At 40.9% G+C, this 26,031-nt stretch overlaps 1 protein-coding gene across 7 annotated transcripts in view; it reads right to left on the bottom strand.

Annotated features, from left to right (window-relative positions):
• Positions 1-18,807: 18,807 nt before the first annotated feature.
• Positions 18,808-26,031, bottom strand: part of pcbp4 (poly(rC) binding protein 4) — a 259,012-nt gene continuing 251,788 nt past the window's right edge. For 5 of the 7 annotated variants that reach the window (XM_060910937.1, XM_060910936.1, XM_060910938.1 and 2 more), the window contains one exon: positions 18,808-19,630. In XM_060910937.1, the coding sequence (XP_060766920.1) occupies positions 19,276-19,630 (355 nt within the window). In that variant the 3' untranslated portion in view covers positions 18,808-19,275. The other 2 variants (XM_060910941.1, XM_060910940.1) reach the window with 2 other exon arrangements.

Genomic DNA, 26,031 nt, shown 5'->3' with positions numbered 1-26,031 from the left:
TAAATCAATGAGCGAGGAAAAATACTTTCCATCTGAAAGCATCACGTCAGCTCTGTAACATTTTAGATTTATTCAGGATACTCCTGATGAAGTAGAAGCTTTCAACTGAAGCATGAACGATGAAGGGGCTTTATTAGCCATGAATGAGTGAAAGTGGAAAAAATCTGAATCATTTGAATTTTATGTAATCAGGAAAAAAAATGCACAGGATTCGGATGAATAAGTGCAATTGATAAGAAATAATAAGACAAAAAAGTCCAAACCAGGATGTCTAACCCTCAGTGATGAAGGAATGAGGTCACTGTTTTCGCAATAAATAATCATTTCAAACATTCGATAGCAGCTTTTGTATTTTATGCTCATGTTCAGCATCCATAACCTCCCACTCCTCCTCATTCATGAGGCTATAGGCGAGTCATCAATCACAGCAACATGCGCCTATAAAATAGTAAATTCACGAACAAGCCATCCATAACGCATCAGGCTGCTTTTGATCTCTTATCATTCCAACGTGTTTCATGTGCTCTTTTAGTCTCGCACTGAATTAAAAAGTACAGCACGTCTTTGCACCCTGGTTTGTGCTAAAAATAGAAATGTTCTTGGCACTTCGCAAAATGCTTCTCTCCAAAATTTATGACAAACCACATAATAAAAAAAAAAGGATTGCTGATGATGAAAGAAGGTGCAAGCATAAAATCAAATCAGTTTTCTTTCAGGGAAGGGAAAAAAAAGCTTCTTTAGACAACTTTTTAAGTGCCTATTTGTAAGATACTGTATGTAAGTCACTTGAAATAGTATTCTACAAGTATTTGTAATGATTTAACCAAAAATGTCTCATGTAGTTTCACATTTAGTTTCTTTGAAGTTATGAGGTCATGTTGAAATAACTAACGTCTCACCCAAAATCGTGTCTGTAAATATTTCATATTTCTGTCAACACCATGAGGAAAAACCATGACCTAATGGTTAGAGAAGCAGCTTTGGGACCAAAAGGTTGCTGGTTCAATTCCCTGAACCAGCAGAAATGGCTGAAGTGCCCTTGAGGAAGGCATCTAACCCCCAACTGCTCCCCAGGCTACTCTGGGCATGTTGTATGTTGCTCTGGCAAGAGTGTCTGCTAAATGCCCCTAATGCAACACCTCTGGGGTCCTCAGACTGAGCACAGGCACTCCTCAGGGCTGTGTGCTCAGCCCGCTGCTGTTTATGCTGCTGTCGTTAGCCAGCACAGCTTAAAATACATCAAGTTTGCAAATGACATCAGTAACAATGATGAATCTGCATCCAGAGCAGAGGTCAAACACCTGGTGGAACGGTATCAGGACAACATCCTGATTCTTAATGTCGAATTTGTTGACTCGCTCCCCACTGCACTTAGTGTTATTCTGTCACTTGTTCAGTTGGCATGAGAACTTTCTTGTCTAGAAGTTCAGCACTTCATGTACCTGACTTTTACACTTGTTGTACGTCGCTCTGGATAAGCGCGTCTGCAAAATGCCGTGTAATCAATGGCTTGACTGTTGAAACAGTCAGTAGTGTGAAGTTCCTGGGAGTGCACATGGAAGACAACCTCTGTTGGACCTTGAAATCACCAAGAAATCTCAACAGCGTCTACACTTTCTGTGAAAGCTGAAGAAGGCCAGCCTCCCTCCTCCTGTCCTCACATCCTTCTACTGAGGGACCATTGAGGGTGTTCTCTGCTGTTACATCACTATGTAGTTTGGGAACTGCTCTGAACAAAAGTCCTTGAGGACAGCAGAGAAGATCTTTGGAGTTCTTCTTCTACCCATCTCCCAACTCTATAAGGAGCACATCGTTTGCCATGCCAGCAGCGTAGTGCAGGACAAGTTTCACCCGTCAAATGCCCTGTTCTCCCTCCTGCCGTCTGGCAGAAGGTAGCGAAGCACCTGGACTGTCACTGCCAGACCCTGCAACAGCTTCTTACCCCAGGCAGTCAGAGTCCTCAACTCACTGTTACCCCTGAAGAACTGCCAGTAATCACACAGTTCAAAATGAAACCAGTTTCTCATCCGTTTGCACTACACTGCCAATTTGCACACACACATGCACAATACTCACTTTGCACCTGCCTTGTCTCGTTGATATCCTGGTAAAACTTGAACTCTTTGAATTATTTTTGCACTAAATGACCATTTGTGCACAAATTCACAAGGTCACTTTGCACCTGTATTTGTATAGAGATCTTGCATGTGACGTCACAGCCGATCCAGATTGTGACAGACGCCATCTTGTAGGTCAAACGCCATATTCCGCCTTCTACTTCTACTTCTGCTTTTACTTCTACCTTTTCTTCTGGAAAACCCTACTATATACAATTCTACTACAACGGCTGCGGCTACAAGCTCTCCCTACCTGTGCACGGTTTTTATGTTTTTTGTGTGTATTTTTGCGTGTTGTTCGTCTGTACCGGACTTCAATATCCACTACAACCGTATGGACTTACTGGACATTGGTTTCCAGCAGAAAATGACGGTTTGTAGCGATTTCCATCGCATGCACAACATTCCGGACGAGAGAAAAAAAAAACATTCCGGACGAAACCAGATTGCGAGACCAGCGGGGTCTCCGTGGATTGTTATTGGAAGCAAAGCGAAGGAGGCAGCGCCGGGAGCCGAAGCAAAAGCGAGGCTACAGGCAGAGCCGGCCTGTTGACTAAGCTCAGAAAACAGCTACTCAAACCTCCACTGCCAAGCCTCTACCTCTCCAACGCCAGATCCATGTAAACAAGACGGACGATTTGGAATTACCTTATTCTATTCTATAATCGGCTGGTCAGTGCTATACTCAATACTTAAGTGACTTACCCATCCAGTGAGGATCATTTTCTTGTTTACAAGATGCCACATCTGAGTCGCTGACAAATCCTGAATTTCTGTAAAGAAAACTGTCCAGAGATTTATAAGCACGCAGTGCTTCACCACTGAACAGCGAGGGAAAGTTGATGAGGTAATTATACACGTCTGGGTATTCCGCTGGCAGTTCAAAATCCGGTCATGAAAACTCCGTCCGGAAAGCCATAAGGGTCACAAATCTGTAGATCATTTATTTTAGACATATATCTAGTTATCTGTTCATTAGAAAAATGAGCCGTGTAGTCTGTCGGTTGAAATTGATCCATTCTGTACACGAGTGCAGCAGTATTCAGTGGTGTTTTTGACCGACATGATGGCAGTTGTGTACTTTCCGGTCACGTGACTGCAAGATCTCTATAGTCATTTATGTTGTTTATTGTATGTAGATGGCGAGATGTTTAGATAGCTACAGTGGCTTGCAAAAGTATTCATCCCCCTGGGTGTTTGTACTGTTTTGTTGCATTACATGCAGGAAATTAAAATGGATTTTTGGGGGGTTAGCACCATTTGATTTACACAACATGCCTACAACTTTAAAGATGCAAGTTGTTGTTTTATTATGACACAAACAATAATTAAGATGAAACAACAGACATCTGAAGTGTGCATAGGTATTCACCACCCCCCAATCAATACTTTTGTAGATCCACCTTTTCCTGCAATTACAGTTGCAAGTCTCTTGGGGTATGTCTCTATTAGCTTAGTACATCTAGCCACTGGAATTTTTGCCCATTCCTCAAAGCAAAACTGCTCCAACTCCTTCATGTTAGATGGATTGCATTGGTGTACACTAATCTTCAAGTTATGCCACAGATTCTCAACTGGATTGAGGTCTGGGCTTTGATTAGGCCATTCCAAGACATTTAAATGTTTCCCTTTAAACCAACTCCAGCGTAGCTTTACCAATATGTTTAGGGTCATTGTCCTGCTAGAACGTGAACCTTTGTCCCAGTTTCAAACCTCTAGCTGACTCAAACAGGTTTTCCTCCAGAACTGCCCTGTATTTAGTGCCATCCATCTTTCCTTCAGTCCTGATCAGCTTTCCTGTCCCTGCAGATGAAAAACATCCCCACAGCATGATGCTGCCACCACCATGCTTCACTGTAGGGATGGTGTTCTCAGGGTGTTGGGTTTGTGCCGCACATGGCATTTCCTATGATGGTCAAAAAGATCAATTTTAGTCTCGTTTGACCAGAGAATCTTCCATGTGTTTAGGGATTCTGCCACATGCCGTTGGGCAAACTCCAAATGTGTTTTTTTCAGCAATGGCTTTTTCTGGCCACTCTTCCATAAAGCCCTGCTCTATGGAGTGTACAGCTTAAAGTGGTCCTATGGACAGATACTCCCATCTCCACTTTGGATCTTTGCAGCTCCTTCAGTGTTATCTTTGGTGTCTTTCTGATTAATGCCCTCCTTGCCCGGTCTGTGAGTTTTGGTGGGCGGCCTTCTCTTCTCAGGTTTGTAGTGGTGCCATATTCTTTCCATTTTGCTATAATGGATTTAATGGTGCTCCCTGGGATATTCAAAGTGTGAGATTTTTTTTTTTAAACCCAACCCTGATCTATACTTCTTCACAACTTTGTCTCTGACCTGTTTGGAGGCTCCTTGGTTTTCATGTTGCTTGCTTCAACGTGTTGCAGAGTCAGGGTCCTTCCAGAACAGGTTGATTTATACAGACACCATGTGACACTTTGATTGCGCACAGGTGGATCTTAATCAACTGATTATGTGAATTATGAAGTGAATTGGTTGGACCAGCTCTTATTTAGGGGTTTCATATGAAAGGGGGTGAATACCTACAGTATGCGCACTCCAGATTTCTGTTTATTCATCTTAATTATTGTTTGTGTCACAATAAAATAACAATTTGCATCTTTAAAGTTGTAGGCATGTTGTGTAAATCAAATGATGCTACCGTAACTCCTCAAAAATCCGTTTTAATTCCAGCTTATAATGCAACTGAAGAAGCCTTTCGGATGAGAGGTGAAACATCTTTAAGAATCTTCAAGCAAGTCCAGTTGCTCTCTTTTCGGGTGACACGGTGGTGTAGTGGTTAGCACGGTCGCCTCACAGCAAGAAGGTTCTGGGTTCGAACCCAGCAGCCGGCAAGGGCCTTTCTGTGTGGAGTTTGCATGTTCTCCCCGTGTCTGTGTGGGTTTTCTCCAGGTACTCTGGTTTCCCCCGCAATCTAAAGACATGCAATTAGGTTGACGTGAGGTGGCCTTGGGCTGAGGTGCCCTTGAGCAAGGTACCTGACTGCTCCCTGGGCACTCTGGTGTGGCTGCCCAGTGCTCTGGCTGCGTGTGTGTTCACTGCTTCAGATGGGTTAAATGCAGAGGATGAATTTCATTGTGCATGTGACAAATAAAGGTTTCTTCTTAACAGGACAAATACCCAGGGGGGTGAATACTTTTGCAAGCCACTGTATATAGTTATTTATATACCTTGTGGGCAGCACGGTGGTGCGGTGGTTAGCACTGTCGTCTCGTAGCAAGAAGGTTCTGGGTTCAAACCTCATGGCAGACGAGGGTTTGCATGTTCTCACTGTGTCTGCATGGGTTTCCTTTGGGTTTCCCCCAAAGACATGCAGTTAGGCTAATTGGCTACTCTAAATTGTCCATGACCAAAAGTGGTGCAGCAGAGGAGTTGCTCAGTGTCTGTACTTACTGGGCCAAGAAACCCTAGGAAAGGGACCCAACCCAGAACACACTGGATGGGGGAATAAGATGATGATGATGATCTATTATCCATAACTACTTATCCTGTACAAAACTCTAATCTGCACCGATAGAAAATGCCTGTGTGTGTGTACAGGCTGAGTAAGCTCCTCATACACCGATCAGCCAGAACATTTGACCAATGACAGGTGAAGAGAATAACATTGATTATCTCCTTACAATGGCACCCGTCAAGGGGTGGGAAATACGATTAGGCAGCAAGAGAACAGTCAGTTCTTGAAGGTGATGTGTTGGAAGCAGGAAAAATGGGAAAGTATAGATCTGAGTGACTTTGACAAGGGCCAAATTGTGATGGCAAGATGACTGGGTCTGATGATCTCCAAAATGGCGCATCTCGTGGGGTGTCACAAAAGTTGTGTCACATTCGTGACACATGCAGTGGTTAGTACCTTGTTAAAGTCACTCATATTGCCATTGAGTTGCTTGCCCATTTTTCCTGCTTCCAACACATAGACTTCAAGAACAGACTGTTCTCCTGCTGCCTAATCTACCCCACCCCTTGACAGGTGCCACTGTAATGAGAAAATCAATGTTTTTTCATGTCACCTGTCAGTGTTCATAATGTTATGGCTGATTGGTGTGTATACACACATGCATAAACATAAGTGCACAACTAATTAACATTTCTTTGTTGTCTATCAAGCTATATAAAATTCATAGCTAACATAAGTTGTGACACATTCGCTCTCAAAACAAACTCCATTTCCCTGAATCCTCCACACGCAATGGATAAGGCTCAGGGTTACTAATCGAAAGGTTGGGGGTTCAAGCCCTGGCACAGCCAAGCCATCACTGTTAGGCTCTTGACCCTCTCTGCTCCAGGAACACCTATCATGGCGGACCTGCACTCTGACCCCTGCTATCTAACAAGCTGGGATATGTGAGAAAAGAATTTCACTGTGCTATAATGTATATTGATTTATAAATAAAGATTTCTTTTTTTTAATTACTTCTGTAATGGACTCCATTTCTCACAACACACTACTACAACCATCACATGATCAGTCACATAAAATAAACCATCCAGAATTCTATACTGCAGGCACCTGGACACAATCCCAGTTTCTTCTCATTGCTTCTAATTATTCTAGTTTTATTAGAACAATTGATTTTTATGAGAACATCACGCCAAGTTTTTCGAGTGATGATTTGAAGCCTGCTGTTTATTTGATTGCTTTTCTGGATTATAGTCTGTATTTCTTGGATACTTTTGATTTCTGTCTTTCCTCCATTGCACTGTTATGTAAACACTCACCAGCCACTTTAACCCTTTGGTGACTGACCCCTTGAAAATGGTTCCTCCAGGAACGATGACATTTCAGTTGTCAAGACAACGGAAAAACTCATCTCTCTCATCTCATTATCTGTAGCCGCTTTATCCTGTTCTACAGGGTCGCAGGCAAGCTGGAGCCTATCCCAGCTGACTACGGGCGAAAGGCGGGGTACACCCTGGACAAGTCGCCAGGTCATCACAGGGCTGACACATAGACACAGACAACCATTCACACTCACATTCACACCCACGGTCAATTTAGAGTCACCAGTTAACCTAACCTGCATGTCTTTGGACTGTGGGGGAAACCGGAGCACCTGGAGGAAACCCACACGGACACGGGGAGAACATGCAAACTCCGCACAGAAAGGCCCTCGCCGGCCACAGGGCTCGAACCCGGACCTTCTTGCTGTGAGGCGACAGCGCTAACCACTACACCACCGTGCCGCCCCAACGTAAAAACTAAAATACAAAAACAGAAAGATACGTCACAATGCTCTTGTGCACAAAACAAAATGCTCTTGTATTTTAGTTTTTCCGTTGTCTTGACAACTGAAACGTCATCGTTCCTGGAGGAACCATTTTCAAGGGGTCAGTCACCAAAGGGTTAACAGGAACTTGTTCTTGATTCGAAGATTTCCTGTTCTTGGCTGCAGGAGTGGAACCCAATGTGGTCTTCTGCTATTGCATGCTGAGATGCTTTTCTGTTAGCCATGGTTGTAAAGAGTTGCTATATCCTTCCTGTCAGTTCTATTCCAATCTGGCCGTTTTCCTCTGACCTCTCTCATCAACAAGACGGTTCTGCCCACAGAACTGTCACTCAGTCAGTGTTTTTGGTTTTTCGCACCATTCTCTGTCAACTCTACAGTCGAGACTGCTGTGTGTGAAAACTCCAGGAGATCAGCAGTTTCTGAAATACTCAAACCAGTCCATCTGATTAGCATAAACACCCACAATGCCACAGTGAAAGTCACACTTTGGGATCACAATTTTTTTTCCCATTCTGATGTTTGAAGTGAACATTAACTGAAGCTCTTGATTTGTATCTGCATGGTTTGATGCATCATGCTGCTGTCAAGGGATCGGCTGATTACAGAACTGCATAAAACAGCAGGTGGATGGGTGTTCCTACTAAAGTGGCCAGTGAGTATATGTTTCCTGGTAGTTTTGCTTTTCTCTCTCTCTCTCTTTGATTTTGGATTTACCCTTCTGTTTCAGTCATCACTCTGCATGGTTAAGCTCCTGCTGAAATACACCTTCAGTATCTTTAGCTACTTGTAGGTAATAGCAAACAAATAATGAATATTATGTCAAGAAGTTTGACCAGCGTTGTCTTTGTTCTTTGTGGTCAGTGGACCAGGAAATAGTTTGCTGCATCTGTCTTGGCTGACTAAACTTTCTTGTTCTTCTCCACTGCACGATGATGAAATAACCACTTAAATTTCCCAGAGTTGTTGTACGCTCTAAGAAAGGAAGTGTTAAAACTGACACAGACTCTGTTAAATTTTGACACATTGATGGGTGAGTTTTGGAACAATGCTTATTGTGCTAATTTTGACATATTCACTGAGTAAATGATTTTTCTCTTCCTTGTCAGGAAGGTTAACGTGAACGTTAACACGTTATGTGCTGTCCTTGGCTACACACACTGGGTTAAAAACACGCCTAAAACTTTCCACAAAAAAGTGTTATTTGACACATTAGTTCATGACAATAATATTTATAACTTCAACACATTTATTATCGTGAAGTACTGACAATAAGATCTACAGAACATAACAATACAAATTCACAGAAAAGAATTTCAGCAGTAATAAAGGAAATGCCCGACATTGGCCAAAACGGTTCTTTTTCCAGTTTCATAAGGCAACATGACACATCACCAAACCTTCCACATCTCATTTATTTCAAAACGTTGTATATTGGATTGATGTAGATCTGATCATCCAAGGATCCAGGAATCACTGGCTGAGGATCATCTTCAGATTGATCCATTTGTTGTGTAATAAATGTAATATGTGTGTGTGTGCTTGTTGTACTTCACTCTTGATAAGAGCGTCTGCTAAATGCTTGTCATGCCATGGTCACGGTGGTTTAAATTCGGCAACTTTTGAATTTTGTTTGTTTTCAGACATTTTACGGTAAAACTGAATTGGCTATAAAATATCACAGGCAGACAGAAACAAAAATAATAACTATGCAGTGAGACCAGAAGAACCGTTAAGGAACATGCTCCACTGCTGCCATTTCTATTAGGGTTGTCAAAATAAACATGTTCATTGTTGTGATTAATTTAAACAAGATCAACTGTGAGCTACTGCTCACTTACGTATCCCCCCCGCTCTCGCTTATATCAGAATGCAAGCAATTGAAGGAATAGGACACTTATTATGAATGTTGACTTCAACAAATAATTAACCCTGAAACAAGGAAGTAAAGAGCAGTGTTCTCCCCAGGGATTTCAAATAGCATCCTGGTAAACTGTCATTTTGAATGCAAGCAATTGAAGGAATAGGACACTTATTATGAATGTTGACTTCAACAAATAATTAACCCTGAAACAAGGAAGTAAAGAGCAGTGTTCTCCCCAGGGATTTCAAATAGCATCCTGGTAAACTGTCATTTTGAAAGAGCATTTTGCTTCTTGAAATAGCATCAAAATCCACCCTATATGTTTTGCAAATACATTCAGTCAGCAAACAGGAAGTCGATGTGCGACAGACCTGAAAACGGTATACATGGCATAGAACCCCAAGCTGAAGCTTGGTACCAAATATCAAGCAGGTGTGATTTGTAGTTGCTGAGAAAAGTGTTACGAAAATTTTATAAATCCACCCTATATGTTTCGTAAATCCATTCAGTCGGTAAACAGGAAGTCGATGTACAACAAACTTGAAAACGGTACACGCTGTATAGAACCCCAAGCTGAAGCTCAGTATCAAATATCAAGCAGGTGTGATTTGTAGTTGCTGAGAAAAGTGTTACGAAAATTTTATAAATCCACCCTATATGTTTCGTAAATCCATTCAGTCGGTAAACAGGAAGTCGATGTACAACAAACTTGAAAACGGTACACACTGTATAGAACCCCAAGCTGAAGCTCGGTATCAAATATCAAGCAGCTGTGATTTGTAGTTGCTGAGAAAAGTGTTACGAAAATTTTGTAAATCCACCCTATCTGTTTCGCAAATCCATTCAGTTGGTAAACAGGAAGTCGATGTGTGACGGACCTGAAAATGGTATACATGGTATAGAACCCCAAGCTGAAGTTTGGTACCAAGTACCAAGTGGCTATGATTTGTGGTTGCTGTGATAAAGGGTGTTTCAGACAGATGGAGATACAGATGGACGGATGGACGGGACAAAAAAACAAAATAAAACAGTATCCCCCCTTTGGAGCAGGGGTATAAATATTTCACGCGTTAAAATAAATTGATGCAATTAATGTAGCTGTGTTTTGTTTACTTCCTGTGTGGAGGCTGACCTATGACATGGATGCCATGAAACCTCATCTTAGCCAGAGACAATCCTTAGCTAAACAGTGAGATGAACAATGAAGGAGTTTTAGGTGGAAAGTTTCAATATAAAAAGTTGCCCGATGGAATCTTTGAGAAAACAAAAGTAATTTGCACAGCTTGCAAAGCCGAATTCAATTATCACAGAAGCACCTTGTCTTTAAAATATCACCTTCATGCAAAACCCCCGATGGAAACCATCTGTACTGCTTGCTAACCTACATAACAGGAGTGTGGTAGTCATGGGCGAATAACTAAGGGCCCAGTCCCACAACACTGATAACTCCAGCTATGACTGTCCCTCTGCCTGAATTTAGTTCCAGTCTGGAGCAGAAACACCACAACTATAATCCCGACTATAATATCGCTTGGTCCTGACACTCAGGTAAATAAATGCATGTGACTTAGGAATAGTCACAGAAGTTTTTTTCCAAGTAGTAGCACATTATTCCGGGTCGTACTGTACAGCTTGGACTTCAAACCAGCCCATGTACACACTCCGGTGGTTGATAAAATACGGATAGGTCACGGATTACGGAAATATAATAAAAAAGGATACACAGAGTGGTTATGGATTTTAATATGGATGCTAATAATGTATGGATTGGTCACAGATGTTTCAGTATATTACAGATTAAAGTCATAATAGTCCTGGGTATGACTTTAAACTGCAACTGGTGGTGAGTCTCAGGTCCAGGAGGATGTGAGTATTTTGAAAAGTGGAGTTACCCCTTAATCACCTTTGCTCCCAGGTCCGCTCTGACCCGGAGTGGTAGCACCTGCCCGGGCTCCAGCTATGGATTAAATAGTATGTCACCAATAAGGTGCTGGCAGCAGGGTGCTTTTCAGTGCAATGTGGCAGATGAACCCAACAGGGTCAATGGTGCACCACTTGATTGCATACAGAAGAGCCACTCAAATGGCCAACAGATGGCATCACTTGGCAAGTCAGTTGTCACTGTGGGGCAACTTCCATACCTGTCAGGTCTGTGGCACTTTTGTGCACCACTTGGCATCAGGTCTGGAGGTCCAGAGAGACAACGCAATGGGGGCACGACATCGTTTGTCTTACCTTACTGTGTAAGGTGCTTCATTAGGAAAGATTTCTGCACATCCTAACGAAGCAGTCATCATTGCTAGCAATGGACAGCCGACGATATTGCAGATTGGTTACCAATTTCATACAGATGATGCATCACGGATAAAAAAAAATTAAGAAGTCTAAAATGTTTGGACTGCTTAAGTTCATAATTAAAATATCTTACCTGCATTTATATGTTTACTTTATTAATTAATGTACTATTTATATTTCACGGAAAATCACATATCCGTGAATAAAAGATCGGTGCTTTATTGTATATTTTTTAAATTTTGCGTGACTCCGTATTCCGTGACTTCATGATGCAACAAGGATGTACAAAGATGCCCGGGGAAAATAGCACATGCTCACACGACGTCACATGTAAACAATTACGTGATTGGACAGATGTTTTATCGGATCAGGTTCAGGCCTGGAAAGATGGCTCCAGAAGCAATCTCACCGGTAAGGATAAACCCAGGCCTGGGCTATAGGTATCGTTATCGGTCTGGTGCGAGCACCAACCATATAAACTGCAGGGGACTGATTTTATTTATAGTTATCAGTATAGTTGTAGTTATTGGTGTTGTGGGACTGGGCCTTAGACCAGTAAGTGAAAAGGTTACCAATGCAATGGCTACTTGGATAGCTAAAAACTTCCAACCCATGAGCATAGTGTTTTCTGGATGTGTATATATGCTTTCTCTCTCTCTCTCTCTCTCTCTCTCTCTTTGTGGCCTTGATTTTGAAATCAAGTGGCATTTTATCAGCCTGAGTTTTCTTTTTGCAACTATGTTGTGTTTACAAATGCCATTAAACAACGGTATCTGAAATATACATCCTTTGTGATTATTCTACATTGACTTAGTGATTTTACATTTAAATATGCATTATAACAAGCTTTAATCTTAAGAAGAAAAACAAGTTTTTAATCGCGATTAATTCATTACAAAATGTGTGATTAATTAGTTAATTTTTGAAATCAATTCACAGCCCTAATTTCTACCTCTGAAGGTTTTCTTCTAGTGTTTTCTGTACTTGTAACGCATGTTTATTAATTTGCGCGAGCAGCAGTAGCACAAATTGTTACTCTCACTCAGGATCATTCTACTTTCTTCTTCTTCTTCTTTGGATGCTATTTCTCCCTCAGTTTTCAACCAATCATCACCAAATTTCACATGAAATATACCTCTGGGCTGAGTTATGTTGCTATGACTTTTGGTGCTGATCTGGATCACTGAACCGGAATGATCTATGATTTTTTTTTTTCCAAATCACTTAATTCTGTCAATTTTCATGATTTTTTTCAATCTTTTTTTTTTCCAGCAAAATGACCTTCACCTTGACCTTCAATTGACAAAGGTCAACTCATGCAAATTACTGTGACTTTAGTCGCAGTCTCTGTCTAGTTTTAGTTACTGTAGTCAGGCCAAACCAGTCTGGCCATTCTCCTCTGACTTCTCTCATCAAGAAATCATTTCCACCCACAAAACTGCTGCTCACTGGATGTTTTTCGCACCATTCTGTGTAAACTCCAGAGACTGTTGTGTGTCAAAATCCCATATGATCATCCGTTTCTGAAATACTCAAACCAATCCATCTGGCTCAAACCAACACTCATGCCACAGTGAAACAAAGTCACACTTTGAGATCATAATTTTTCTCATTCTGATGTTTGATGAACATTAACTGAAGCTCTTGACTGGCATCTGCATGATTTTATGCATCACCCTGGTGCCACATAGCAGAAATACAGGCCCACTTTTTTTTTTTTTTTAGCTGAAACTCTCAGCTCCCAGAACTAAACCCCAGTTTCGAGGACTATTCTCATTCTCCAGCACTCTGTTCTTCCCAGTTTATGACTCGTTGATGGTGCCAGGTCCCATTTATGTTGAGCGGAGGCTCTCGACAGCTGAGATGCCCTCACCGTGTAATTAACAGCTTCCATTTCAGGCCTCTTTTGTCTCTGGCATGTCTTTAATTGCTGGTAAATTGTAATTATTATTCTAAACATCGCCGGGATGATGCTATTGCTGGGCTAAATTGCTCAGTGACTTTTCCAGCTTTTGTCTTGGGACGTTGTTCGACTTGAAATGGAGGCTGTTGGTTACACAGGCACGGGTGGAGGAGCAGAACAAAGTGCTCGTCTTCTGCAGGATGCGTTGAATGATTGCACATGTAGTCAACTCCAGTGTGTTTTTATGTGACACAGGCAGCGTTGCAGGGTTATCATTATACCCCCCTTACCTCCCCCTGTGCGCACACACACACACACACACACACACACACATGCCCAGGATAACCCCTTCACGCTGCCTGGAAGAATTTGTTTGCGTTTGAGCAGCTGTTGAAGTGTGAGCTTATTCATAGCAGGCTTTCATCTCGGGCGTTGTCGCGTTGTCTTTGTCTTTTTTTTTGTCTGAATCGCAGGACGGTTGGACGTGTTTGTGGGGGGATGAAGTTAAAAGAAAGGTTTGGTTAATTTACAGGTTTACCTTGCAGCTTTTGGGTTTTTACTTTTGCATCCTGACAGATTTAAATAATAATAATAACAACAACAATGAATCTCATGTATATTCAAAACCTTTCCATGATGAGTTTTTTTTTTTATTATGTTTTTCATTCTTGAGTATTTCTTCTCAAACATTTCCCATTTAAACAGATTCGATATGGGTAAAGAAGCACAAGCAAACCTCAAAGCATTATTGCATTAATCTAATAGAAGATGTCAGAATTATTAGTAAATAAGAGCAGAAGGTAGATGAGTATTAGGATTAGGAAAGTTGAAGGATGAAAGGCTTTGGATTCCGTTCACTGGTTCTGAAAGTGGTGCGTTTATTAATGAACGAGTTTAATCCTGAATGAATTTCATCCAAACCTCAATTAAAAGGACCTAATGTGTTCTTATTTTGGCAAGTTCAGGAACAGAAGCACCAGGAAATAGAGAAATCATTCATCATGGCTTTAAACACGCCTTTTTCTCGTTTTTAGACTTGTAAAACTTAAACCATTTGATTTTTTTTTTAATTTGAACAATACTAAAATGATCCTGAACCATGATGCCTCATCTCATTTGTCCCATGCTTTTTTTTTTTTTTCTCACTTGTATTTAAATAAGGAATAAAAAACTTGGTGGTGTGCTGTTACAGAAATATAATCAACCAAGAGTTTGGTGTGGCATGACAGCACAAAGCAGAGTTACTCCAGAGATACCATGAATGACCATGAAACAAGTTAGTTCCTTTCATCACTCCATCCATTCATTATCTCTAGCCGCTTTATCCTGTTCTACAGGGTCGCAGGCAAGCTGGAGCCTATCCCAGTTGACTACGGGCGAAAGGCGGGGTACACCCTGGACAAGTCGCCAGGTCATCACAGGGCTGACACATAGACACAGACAACCATTCACACTCACATTCACACCTACGGTCAATTTAGAGTCACCAGTTAACCTAACCTGCATGTCTTTGGACTGTGGGGGAAACCGGAGCACCCGGAGGAAACCCACGCGGACACGGGAAGAACATGCAAACTCCGCACAGAAAGGCCCTCGCCAGCCACAAGGCTCGAACCCAGAACCTTCTTGCTGTGAGGTGACAGCGCTAACCACTACACCACCATGCTGCCCTCTTTCATCACTCACTTGTGTTATAACTCCTAAAAAAAATTGTCCCTTCTCCAATCTTTCTTTTTTAATAAGACAAAAACTGCAGAGATTCTCAGAAAGCCTCCACAATTATTGCCACCCCTTGTAAAGATTTAATAAAAAGGGTTTGTGATGGGGGTGGCATGGTGGTGTAGTGGTTAGCACTGTCACCTCACAGCAAGAAGGTTCTGGGTTCGAGCCCAGTGGCTAACAAGGGCCTTTCTGTATGGAGTTTGCATGTTCTCCCCGTGTCTGCATGGGTTTCCTCCGGGTGCTCCAAAGACATGCAGGTTAGGTTAACTGGTGACTCTAAATTGACCGTAGGTGTGAATGTGAGTGTGAATGGTTGTCTGTGTCTATGTGTCAGCCCTGTGATCACCTGGCGACTTGTCCAGGGTGTACCCCGCCTTTCGCCCGTAGTCAGCTGGGATAGGCTCCAGCTTGCCCGCGACCCTGCACAGGATAAGCGGCTACAGATGATGGATGGATGGGTTTGTGATGGCCATAGCTACACAGAGTAATATCATCCGACATTCTACCTTTGCACTTTATTAGTTTGCTGCACAGTTTATCATTTACTATATGATCTTAGTTAAATAACTGACACAACACAGTTTGATTTACAGTTTATTTGCTTGAACCTTACATTGTTTTATATGGAGTGCGCACATTTTAACACTGTAGGGTTGTAAAAGCTATGTTTGTTTGCCACTAGTATTATTATTATTTTTTTAAAGTTTTCTTTGCATTACCTTGAGTGTTTGGGGCGGTTCCTTCCTGGTTGAGCAAAAGGCGTGGCCGAGGGCTGAGGAGACATAAATCTTGGCGCCTGCTCATTAGGCTGTACCACATCTCACCATGTGCCCGAGAGTGATTTTGGCTTTGTAGTCAGTGTTTTATTTTTTGTTTACCCTTTCTGTGTTATTTGGTTTGGCCAAACCACTTCTCTTTGGCCATGTTCCCTTTTGTCAGTTTTTGTTTAGTTAAAGTGCTCATCTTACAAAAAAGAAATCATAAAATCCCAGGAGTTCTGTGTGTGATATGTTCAAATAGATTGTAAAGTTCACCGATGAATAAAAAATTGGTTCGAAAAATACATTTTTTGTGTCTGAATTCTGTTCAAAAAAATCACTTGTCCATCATTATTAGATCGCAGCGATTTATTGGTCAGCGGCGCTGCATGTGTGACGTCATGTGCATCACTGCCTTCTTTCGTAAAGCTCCCGACACAACTTTACGACAACAGGGACGAGGTGACTCAGAGTCAGCATGTTTTGGTTTGCTTTTAGATCAGTAATTATCTGTCGTCTATCTAAGTATTATATCTGGCCGCATAGAAGCTACCATAGAATGTTATTGATCTGATTAAGGACAACTAATAAATTCAAGCAACAGGCTCAACACAAGCTCGACACTTCCTGTGCGGCGGTGAGCTCTTTGACGCTTCTGACTTCTGTTTCCAAATGGTAGGAACTGCTCTGCGTACCAGACGTCGCTCAAATCCTTTGTGAATCTGCCTCACAAATTTTCAAAATGTATGGAGCAGACACCAAACCGTCCTGTCGGCTTGAAGTTACCTCTCTTTGTCCGTACAAATCGATCCCATTCATTCTGTAAGTGTCCTGCCGATTTTGGGCTATACATAATGGATCGAAATTCTGCTTTTTTTTTATCGGCTACACTTGAACAGCCTGAACGACACACCTCTTCGGAGGCGTGCTTTGGTTTTAGCTTTAGTTTTGCTTTGGAATTAAAAAAAAAAGTTAAAAACGTGCTACATTTTGCAAAGCAGGCAAAGCCAGAAATGCCACGAACTTTCAAAAGTTGCGCGTATGACGTCACTTCCTTTGAATTAACAATAACTTACCAGGAACGCATTTGTGTAATGGCGGACTCAAAGAGCCAAACTTTACCGGCTAAACATAACATGTTCCCGGTCTCGTATTAAAATACAATTTGGGCAGTAAACTACTTAACATGTTTAGTTTCATAAGGTATAATTTCCAGGGGTGATGTCATTTTTGTTCGACTAGCACTTTAACATCATGTCAGTGGTCTGTGTCTCAAGTCAAGTTATAGTTTGTTGACCTCTTTTATAGGGCTAGTTATTATTAATTTTGGCCTTTGTAAGCTTTTTTTTTATTTCTGGGTCAATAAAACCCTGTCTTTTGAACCATAAATTTCTGTGTACTCTTGCCTTGCTCTTTGGTCCGTGATAAGGTGAGGAGGAAAAAAAAAATCCACCTTTTGTTGAAGTAGCTTCATCCCCGAGCATGAAAAATAACAAACCAAAGGTGAATTTAGTTCTTGACACAGACTCTCCATTTTTTTTGTGTGTCTTTTTCCTTTGAACACAGCATGAGAGTCGACACCGTGCTTAGAGAATGAAAGATTTCGAAACAACAAACTCCCAGAATCAAGTTAATACAGTATGGTTTTTATTTATTTCTATGGCATTAATGAATGGAACAAAATCAAGAGTCACACACACATGTGCCAGGTAGACATGAGGTCACACCTGGGTGCGAATTTAAAAAAACAAAAAAAAAAACAACCCCACACACACACACACAAAAAAAAAAAAAAACCCGAACATTTAGAGAGAGTAGTCAAGCAGATGAACATTTCACACTCAAATTTTGGCCATAGTGGAATTATCACGTTCTAGTGCAATGTTGCATGTCACAGAGCAATGCATGTGCCGTTTTATACAGTATAAAGTGATGGTTACTATGTGTTAATGTCTGGAATGAGATAATGGATAGAATATATAGATATAGATATAGATATATGTATAAAATCGCACGGTTCGATATCTGCGCTCAGCCTCGTCGCTCGCTTTCGGCGTAGTCCTTTAACCCGGCAGTGGGTTATTTCGAGCTGGTGACGAGGCGTGACACAGGAAACCTCACTGAACCACTGAGAGATGTTTTGCATAGACGCCAAGTTGAATTCATGCAAATGACTATGTGAGGCATTAGAAAGAACACGTCCACAGGGTCGAGATTAACCACATCAAACGGATGAATTGGTGAGGAATCGTGGCCATGTTCTATCCATAAGATCTTACAAAAATAAGTGAGTTATATTCATATATTTATTCAAATGAAGAAAAAAAGGAACAGAACGAAAACTAAGTCTTGTGAATGAAAACGGTTATGATTAGTAGAGCTACAGTTGATGCACATTTATATCTGGGTCTGTGAGTTAAACCAGTGTCCAGTATTGCTTTTGTGTTACACTGTCTGTGTGTGTGTGTGTGTGTGTGTGTGTCAAGTCAATATGCAGTGTAGCTCAGCATGAATCCCACAGCCTTTCTACACACACACACACACACACACACCTGAATTCTCTCGAAAAGAAAAAGGCCTTAATAGTCCCAAGTCACATCTCTGTAAATGAAGTGAAGTGTAGAGCAAGAATCTGTAAATCGGTGAGTGGAAACAGTTGTTCTGGAAACCATTGATTGTAAAACAAAAGAGTCATTATTTAATAAATAAAATAAATAACCCATTTTTCAAACAAATGTCACGAACCATTAAAAAAAAAAAAAAATCAACCAACCAACACAAAGCGAGCATTTAAACCTGTTGACTTCTTCTTAAAAATGTTTTTTTTTGTTTTTTTAATATATATATATATATATATATATATATATATATATATATATATATATAGTTTAGAGTATTAAAAAAATGAGAAAGTTTGTATACAGAGGCATACACAGATATCGTTGTATAAAAGCTGATACAGAAGTGTTTAGCATCAGTCACCAGTGTCTCGTTGTAGAAAGTCTTTTGCAGGAATATGTTGTAATCATTAATAAATAAGAGCAGACAATATATGAGTATTAGGATTGGGGGAAAATTTTTCAGGTTAGGAATAAGCTATGGCTTTCGAGGCTACATTAGCCAGAAAAACAAAACCCCCCAAAAATTGAAAAATAAATAGAACTATTTAAATACGCAATTGTCCTAATGTCTTAGTAGAGTCAAGTTCAGGACAAGCTATATAACAAGCTATATCAAAACAAAACGAAATGGAAAAAAAAAAAAGAGAAAGGTAAAGTCTCTTTTGACTACACAGCTACAACAGGTAAAAGTAGAGGAATTCCTCGTTTTTTAATTTATTTTTTTTGTCTCTTCACGATGAGGGTCAGTATGGCGCAAACTTCTGGCGCTCGGGTTTCTTGATGCCGTTGGCTGAAGAGATCTTGGCTGTGTAGGATGCCAGGGTAGCGTGGGCCGGAGCAGCGGCGGCGGCTGCGGCGGCTGCAGCTGTGCCGGCAGGAGCTGAGAGTGCCAGGAAAGGGACGGATTTCATTCCCAGGAGGCTGGAGAGGGGGAGGGCATAGGGGGCGCCCAGGATTGGAGCGTGGGGCAGAGCGCCCATCGCTGCCAGGGCTGCAGCGGAGGACGAGGCAGGGGAGGCGGGCTGGGTGAAGCTCATGTTCAGCTCTACGGGGCTCGACATGGAGGAGGACTGGGCGGTGGATTTGGCGGTCTCTAAACTGTACAAGGAAGGAGGGGAGGGGAGGGGAAAGGTGGAGAGGGAGAGGTGTTGGGAAGGACACGTGGAGGGGAAGGGACCCGGATGAAGAAGGGTTAGAAGGTTAAATCAAAGACATGTTAAAGAAAGAAATTGAGAGAGAATTCAAATAAAATAGAAGAAGAAAACAAACAAAAGGAAACAAAAAGAAAAAAAATCATAAGAGAGGTGTGTTTTGCTGGAGGTTGCAACAGATTATTTGAGGGGGGACCTTGGCACTCATGGGGGAGGTGCTGTTTAATTCGGGGTGATGGCTCGGGTAGGGGCTTAGGGAAAGGAAACAGAATGATTTTAAATTCATTAGGACTTCTTCAATCCACACTCGGTGGAAAAGACAGCAAATGCATCTGGCAATATGCTATCCATTGCGAATGCAACTGATGACGTGCGTCTGTGTTTTCGCTTTAGGGTCGATCCTGAATTTGCTATACCACAAGGTCAGTGGGTGATCTGAATAAACGGGGTGTGTTCAATATGCAGAACTTTCTGATGCAACACTCTGTAAAGCTGTGTCTTTTGAAGGATGGATGGCATCCTTAGTCTGAATTTTTAAGACATGAATAAAAATGGCAGGATGAAAGTGTTTGATTTAATCGACTCGTTCATGAAACGTTGTCAAACTAGAACACTGTAGAGTCACAGCCCCGAGACATTCCTATTCTCATTTTTTCCTTTCCATAACAAGGTATGGTTTAGCTTCAAATGATTTATATTATCGTATATAAATCACAACCCCAATTCCAAAAAAGTTCAGACACTGTGTAAACTGTCAAAAACAGAATGTGGTGATTTGCAAATCTTGGAAACCCGATATTTCATTGAAAATAGTACAAAAACAGCATATCAGATGTTGAAACTGAGACATTTTATTGTTGTTTGAAAAATATTTGCTCATTTTGAATTTGATGCCAACAACACGTTTCAAAAAAGTTGGCACAGGGGCGTGTTTACCACTGTGTTGCATCACCTCTACTTTTAACAACACTCTGTAAACGTTTGGGAACTGAGGAGACCAATTGCTGTAGTTTTGAAAGAGAAATGTTGTCCCATTCTTGCCTGATATACAATTTCATTTGCTCAACAGTTCGGAGTCTCCGTTGTCATATTTTGCGCTTCATAATGCGCCAAATGTTTTCAATGGGAGACAGGTCTGGACTGCAGGCAGGCCAGTTTAGCACCTGGACTCTTTTCCTATGGAGCCATGCAGTTTTAATATGTGCAGAAAGCAGTTTGGCATTGTCTTACTGAAAGAAGGAAGGCCTTCCCTGAAAATGAGTTTGTCTGGATGGCAGCATATTGCTCTGAAACGTGTATATATCATTCAGCATTAATGACGCCTTCCCAGATGTACAAGCTACCCATATCATGTGCACTAATGCACCCTCAGACCATCACAGATGCTGGCTTTTGAACTGTGCACTGATAACAAGCCGGATGGTCCCTCTCCTCTTTAGCCTGGAGGACGTGGGATCCATGATTTCTAAAACGAATTTCTACTTTTGATTTGTCAGACCTCAGGACAATTTTCCACTTCACCTCAGCCCATCGTAAAAGAGCTCAGGCCCAGAGAAGGTGGAGGTGTTTCTGGATATTGTTTATATCTGGTTTTAACTTGCATTTGTGGATGCAGTAATGAACTGTTTTCACAGACGATGGGTTTCTGAAATGTTCCTGAGCCCATACAGTGATTTCTACTCCAGACACGTCTGCTTTTAATGCAGTGTCTCCTGAGGGTCTGAAGATCACAGGCATCTAATGTCAGTTTTCAGCCTTGTCTCTTGCACACAGAGATTTCTCCAGATTTTCTGAATCTTTTAATGATATGATGTGATCCCCAAATTCTTTGCAATTTTACACTGAGGAACATTATTCTTAAATTGTTGCACTGTTTGCCCACGCAGTCTTTCACAGAGCGGTGAACCCCTCCCCATCTTTACTTCTGAGAGACTCCGCCTCTCTGGGATGCTCTTTTTATACCCGATCATGTTAACGACCTGTTGCCAATTAACCAAATTAGTTTTTTTTTTAGTATTACACAACTGTTTCAGTCTTTTGTTGCCCCGTCCCAACTTTTCTGAAACGTGTTGCTGACATCAAATTCAAAATGAGCATATATTTTTCAAAAAACACTAAAATTTCTCAGTTTCAACATTTGATATGTTGTCTTTGTACTATTTTCAATGAAATATAGGGTTTTCATGATTTGCAAATCGTCATATACTGTTTTTATTTCTGTTTTACACAGTGCATATATAATTATAAAGAAGCCTTGATCAGAAGTTTACTTCTTTAGTTTTCAGAGCTACGAAGCTAACAAGAATGGGAAGCTTGCAGTATAGCGTGTGTATATAATTTTTCTAATTGTCTCAGAATTTCCAATAACATGAGTTTGAACTCACTTTAGTGTTTTGCCAGATGGAATGTCACAAAATGGCTCTTCATTCATCTAGAACCTTATAATACTGAGGTCATGAAGTGTGTGAGGATTGATATTGGCGTGGAGCTTCTCACTTGTTCGCTAAAGTACTGTGCAAAAGTCTTAGACCCCCTATTTTTTTTATATGAACTTTGTTATTGATTTCTATTTTATGACTTCTCCATTATCGAGTCAGTACAAAAACATTTTCGAGTTCCAAACGTTCGTTTTCCAGCACAAAATTAAATGTTACAGAAAAATAAAATTGTATCTGAGCAGCATATTACATAAAAGCCCACTTTTCAGATTAAAAAGCAAAATGAAGACACGAGTGTGACAGTCAAAGTGTCCAGAAGAACTGTGGCTGGTTCTGCAAGATGCTCAGTAAAACCTACAGCTCATTTCCTTATAAAACTGCACTCATTGTACCGGAGACGACTATTTTTTCTTTTTTAAAGAAAAGGGTCGTCTCATACCAAATATTGACTTTGTTTCATTTATTATGGCTTACTGCTGTTTTTTTGTATGTTTTTTCACATTGGTGAAATTGTTTTATTATTTTTTAAGCCATTTTTGGTCTACAGCATTTCTTTATATGCGCCTAAGACTTTTGAACAGGACTGTTCAGCTCGAAAGAAGCAAACATTGAACACCAAACACATCTGGATGATGTTTGGTGTCCATTTTAAATCAGACCTAAGCTAAATAAAACTTGGACAAGCCAAAAGTATATCAAAAACCAACAGGAATGAGTTTCTGTGCAGAATCCTGCAACTTATTTGGAATGAAACAAAAAAGGTGCTTATTAAGAAGACTGACCCTGCACCAGTCTGTTTGTTGAACACATCTGGGACGATCCTCCGTTTATTATTCAAGTTATTCTGTCTACCTGCTGATTCAGGATGGAGGCCTATAAATACACCGCTGTCATCTGATTATGTCTATGAATGAGTGTCTCCAGCAATGCGTGCGAAAATGTGAAACCTGTCAGAATTTTTCAGAATAAAGGAAACGTTTCAGCTATACTGTACGGTAATTAGTTTACATCAAACAAGCATCGGAACACCACTTTTCTTCTCTTATTAAATTCCACTCATCGACTATTACTATCATAAATGATTATTTGTTCAACTCCTGTATTTGGATTTGATTTATGGTATGCCATATCTTTAAGACATTTGATGGTTATTTTAATTCACTTGATTTAAATATGAAATCTGTTCGACTGCCATGTTGGATTACAGCTGATATTGACAGGAGAACAGTACGACAATAAACGTCAAAGCCTTCAGAAATCTACACCTATCTCATCTCATTCCACATCTGATCAAATTGTAACCATCTCAAAGGAGTGAACTGTACGAGATCCTGAGATCAAACTGCTGTATTTTCCAACTTTTTCCTCTTCACTGGAATCACATGCTTCTTCCGGTATCTTTCGAAAAAAAACCTACTGGGTCCTGTTTTTGTTTGTGAAGATGCCATTTTGTGTCTAAAATCAGCTTTACTCAAAAAAAGAAAAAGAAAAAGAAAAAAGATCCTTATCCAAGGGCGTTTTTTCCACTGCACATTCAGAAACAAGAACTGGCCAAAATGAGAACAGAACTTATTAATTTGTGCGAACAGCACTGGCGCAAATTGTGACGCTCACTCAGGATCTTTCTACTTTATTATTATTATTATTATTATTATTATTATTATTATTATTCTCATAACATTTTTTAGGATGCTATTTCTCCATCAGTTTTCAACCAATCATGACCAAATTTCACACGAGGAATACCTCTGGGCTGACTTTTGGTGCTGATCTGGATCACTGAACTGGAATGATCCATGAAAAACTGGCTTTTTTCAATCATTACACAGGGTGTTTCAAAAAAATTTGATATCATTTCACAATCTAATAACTTTGCCAATTCTCGTTCAGTTGACTTCAAATTTTAACAATGTGTGCAAACAGGTCAAAATTTTATCTCATCTCATCTCATTATCTCTAGCCGCTTTATCCTGTCCTACAGGGTCGCAGGCAAGCTGGAGCCTATCCCAGTTGATTACGGGTGAAAGGCGGGGTACACCCTGGACAAGTCGTCAGGTCATCGCAGGGCTGACACATAGACACATTCACACCTACGGTCAATTTAGAGTCACCAGTTAACCTAACCTGCCTGTCTTTGGACTGTGGGGGAAACCGGAGCACCCGGAGGAAACCCACGCGGACACTGGGAGAACATGCAAACTCCGCACAGAAAGGCCCTCGCCGGCCACAGGGCTCGAACCCGGACCTTCTTGCTGTGAGGCGACAGCGCTAACCACTACACCACCGTGCCGCCCGTCAAAATTTTATGTTTAATGTTTTTTGTTTTTATCTTTAAAGGTCTAGAAATGCCATTCACTGGAAAAGAAAAGATGTTTTGTGTGTTAGAGTACACTCGAACACGGTCGAACAAGACTGTGCAGCGTGCATTTATGAGAGAATTCTCTAAAAATGCACCAACTGCAATGCAGATTTGGACATGGGACAAAAAGTTAAAAGAGGAAGGCTGTCTGTGCAGGGTGAAAGGATCTGGACGACCACCAGTATTGGAACAGACGGTCGAATGGGTTCGCGAAAAACTCTTGCAAAGTCCATAAGAAGAGCAAGCACTGGAGATGGTTACCAAAGACATGCTGCAGCGTGTTTGGCAGGAGCTGGACTACCGACTTGACATGTGCCGTGTCTCAGGCGGCACGTATATTGAAAATTTGTGAAATCATTCATGGAATCCACATACCTTTTGAATTTCTCATTCAAATATTGAGGAATACATCTTATATTGCTCAACATTAAGCCTGTTCAGTTTCATCTGCCTAGACTATGTGGTTTCTGGGAGATTTACATCTCAAATAATGTCAAATTTTTTGGAAACACCCTGTATAACTCTGTCAATTTTCATGTTTTTTTCAAGCAGTTTTTTTATTTTGTTCAGGGCGGCAGGGCGCAACTTTTCCTTGATCTTCAATTGGCAAAGCTCAGCTCACGCAAATTACCGTGACTTCAGTCACAGTCTACCTAGTCGTCACGGGGTCACAGTGACAAATGTAAGCGCAACTTTATTGTTATCATGGAAACAAATGACACCATCGTCAAATTCAATATGGATGAAATGGCCAATCAGCCATTTGGTTATAATTACTGACGATAAGGCTCATGGAGGAAAGGTTTTCAAATATCCTGAACAATAATGAGAAAACATGATCATTGAAATAACTTTAGGCTCATCCTCATTTGATGAAAATGAGGGACAACCTTGAAATAACCTTGTAAGGAAATAAAACAGAGACTTCTGAACAAAAAAGTGTTGCATTTTGTATTACAGGAGGCACATAAAAGCATTCTCTTGATTTTGATTGCACAAATACTGTTTTTGCAGGTCGTTTTTTTTTTTTGAGAAATTAAAAATTGGTGAGGTTACAGCTTTGAACTACTGATTAGAAAGTCCCAGCACTGCCAAGCTGCCACTATTGGGACCTTGAGCAAGACCCCTAACCATCCAACCTCCAACCAAGGAATCATTCAGGAACTCTCTCTTTTTATTCCGAACAATGTGTTCATCCTGGCAGCGATGTCGCTCTATGCTGGTCGCTTGTGGGCGTTCCTATCTTTAGTTTACTGCTGGTTTTCTCTGGTAGGGCCAAGTTAGTGAGATCCACCCAAGCTAGCTATGGAACGCCAAATAAAACCTCCCACGTTAGATTTTGTCCGACGAAAATAAAATACTGAAGGGAACTGCTTATGCATAAAATGCATCCATTACTGTCCTAGTATCAGAGCGAGTCTGAAATAACGCCTTGCATTTAATAAAATTTGCCCCTATTTTAGTCTTTATGGGTTTGATGTTCTAGTTTTGGGAACTTGAACGCTCTGATAGCAAGATCATAACAAAATGGGGATTATCACCAGCTCAGGA

The sequence above is a fragment of the Neoarius graeffei genome, chromosome 26, assembly GCF_027579695.1.
Source record: "Neoarius graeffei isolate fNeoGra1 chromosome 26, fNeoGra1.pri, whole genome shotgun sequence".
In the NCBI taxonomy this organism is placed as follows: domain Eukaryota; kingdom Metazoa; phylum Chordata; class Actinopteri; order Siluriformes; family Ariidae; genus Neoarius; species Neoarius graeffei.
This window is presented reverse-complemented; position numbering and strand designations above follow the sequence as displayed.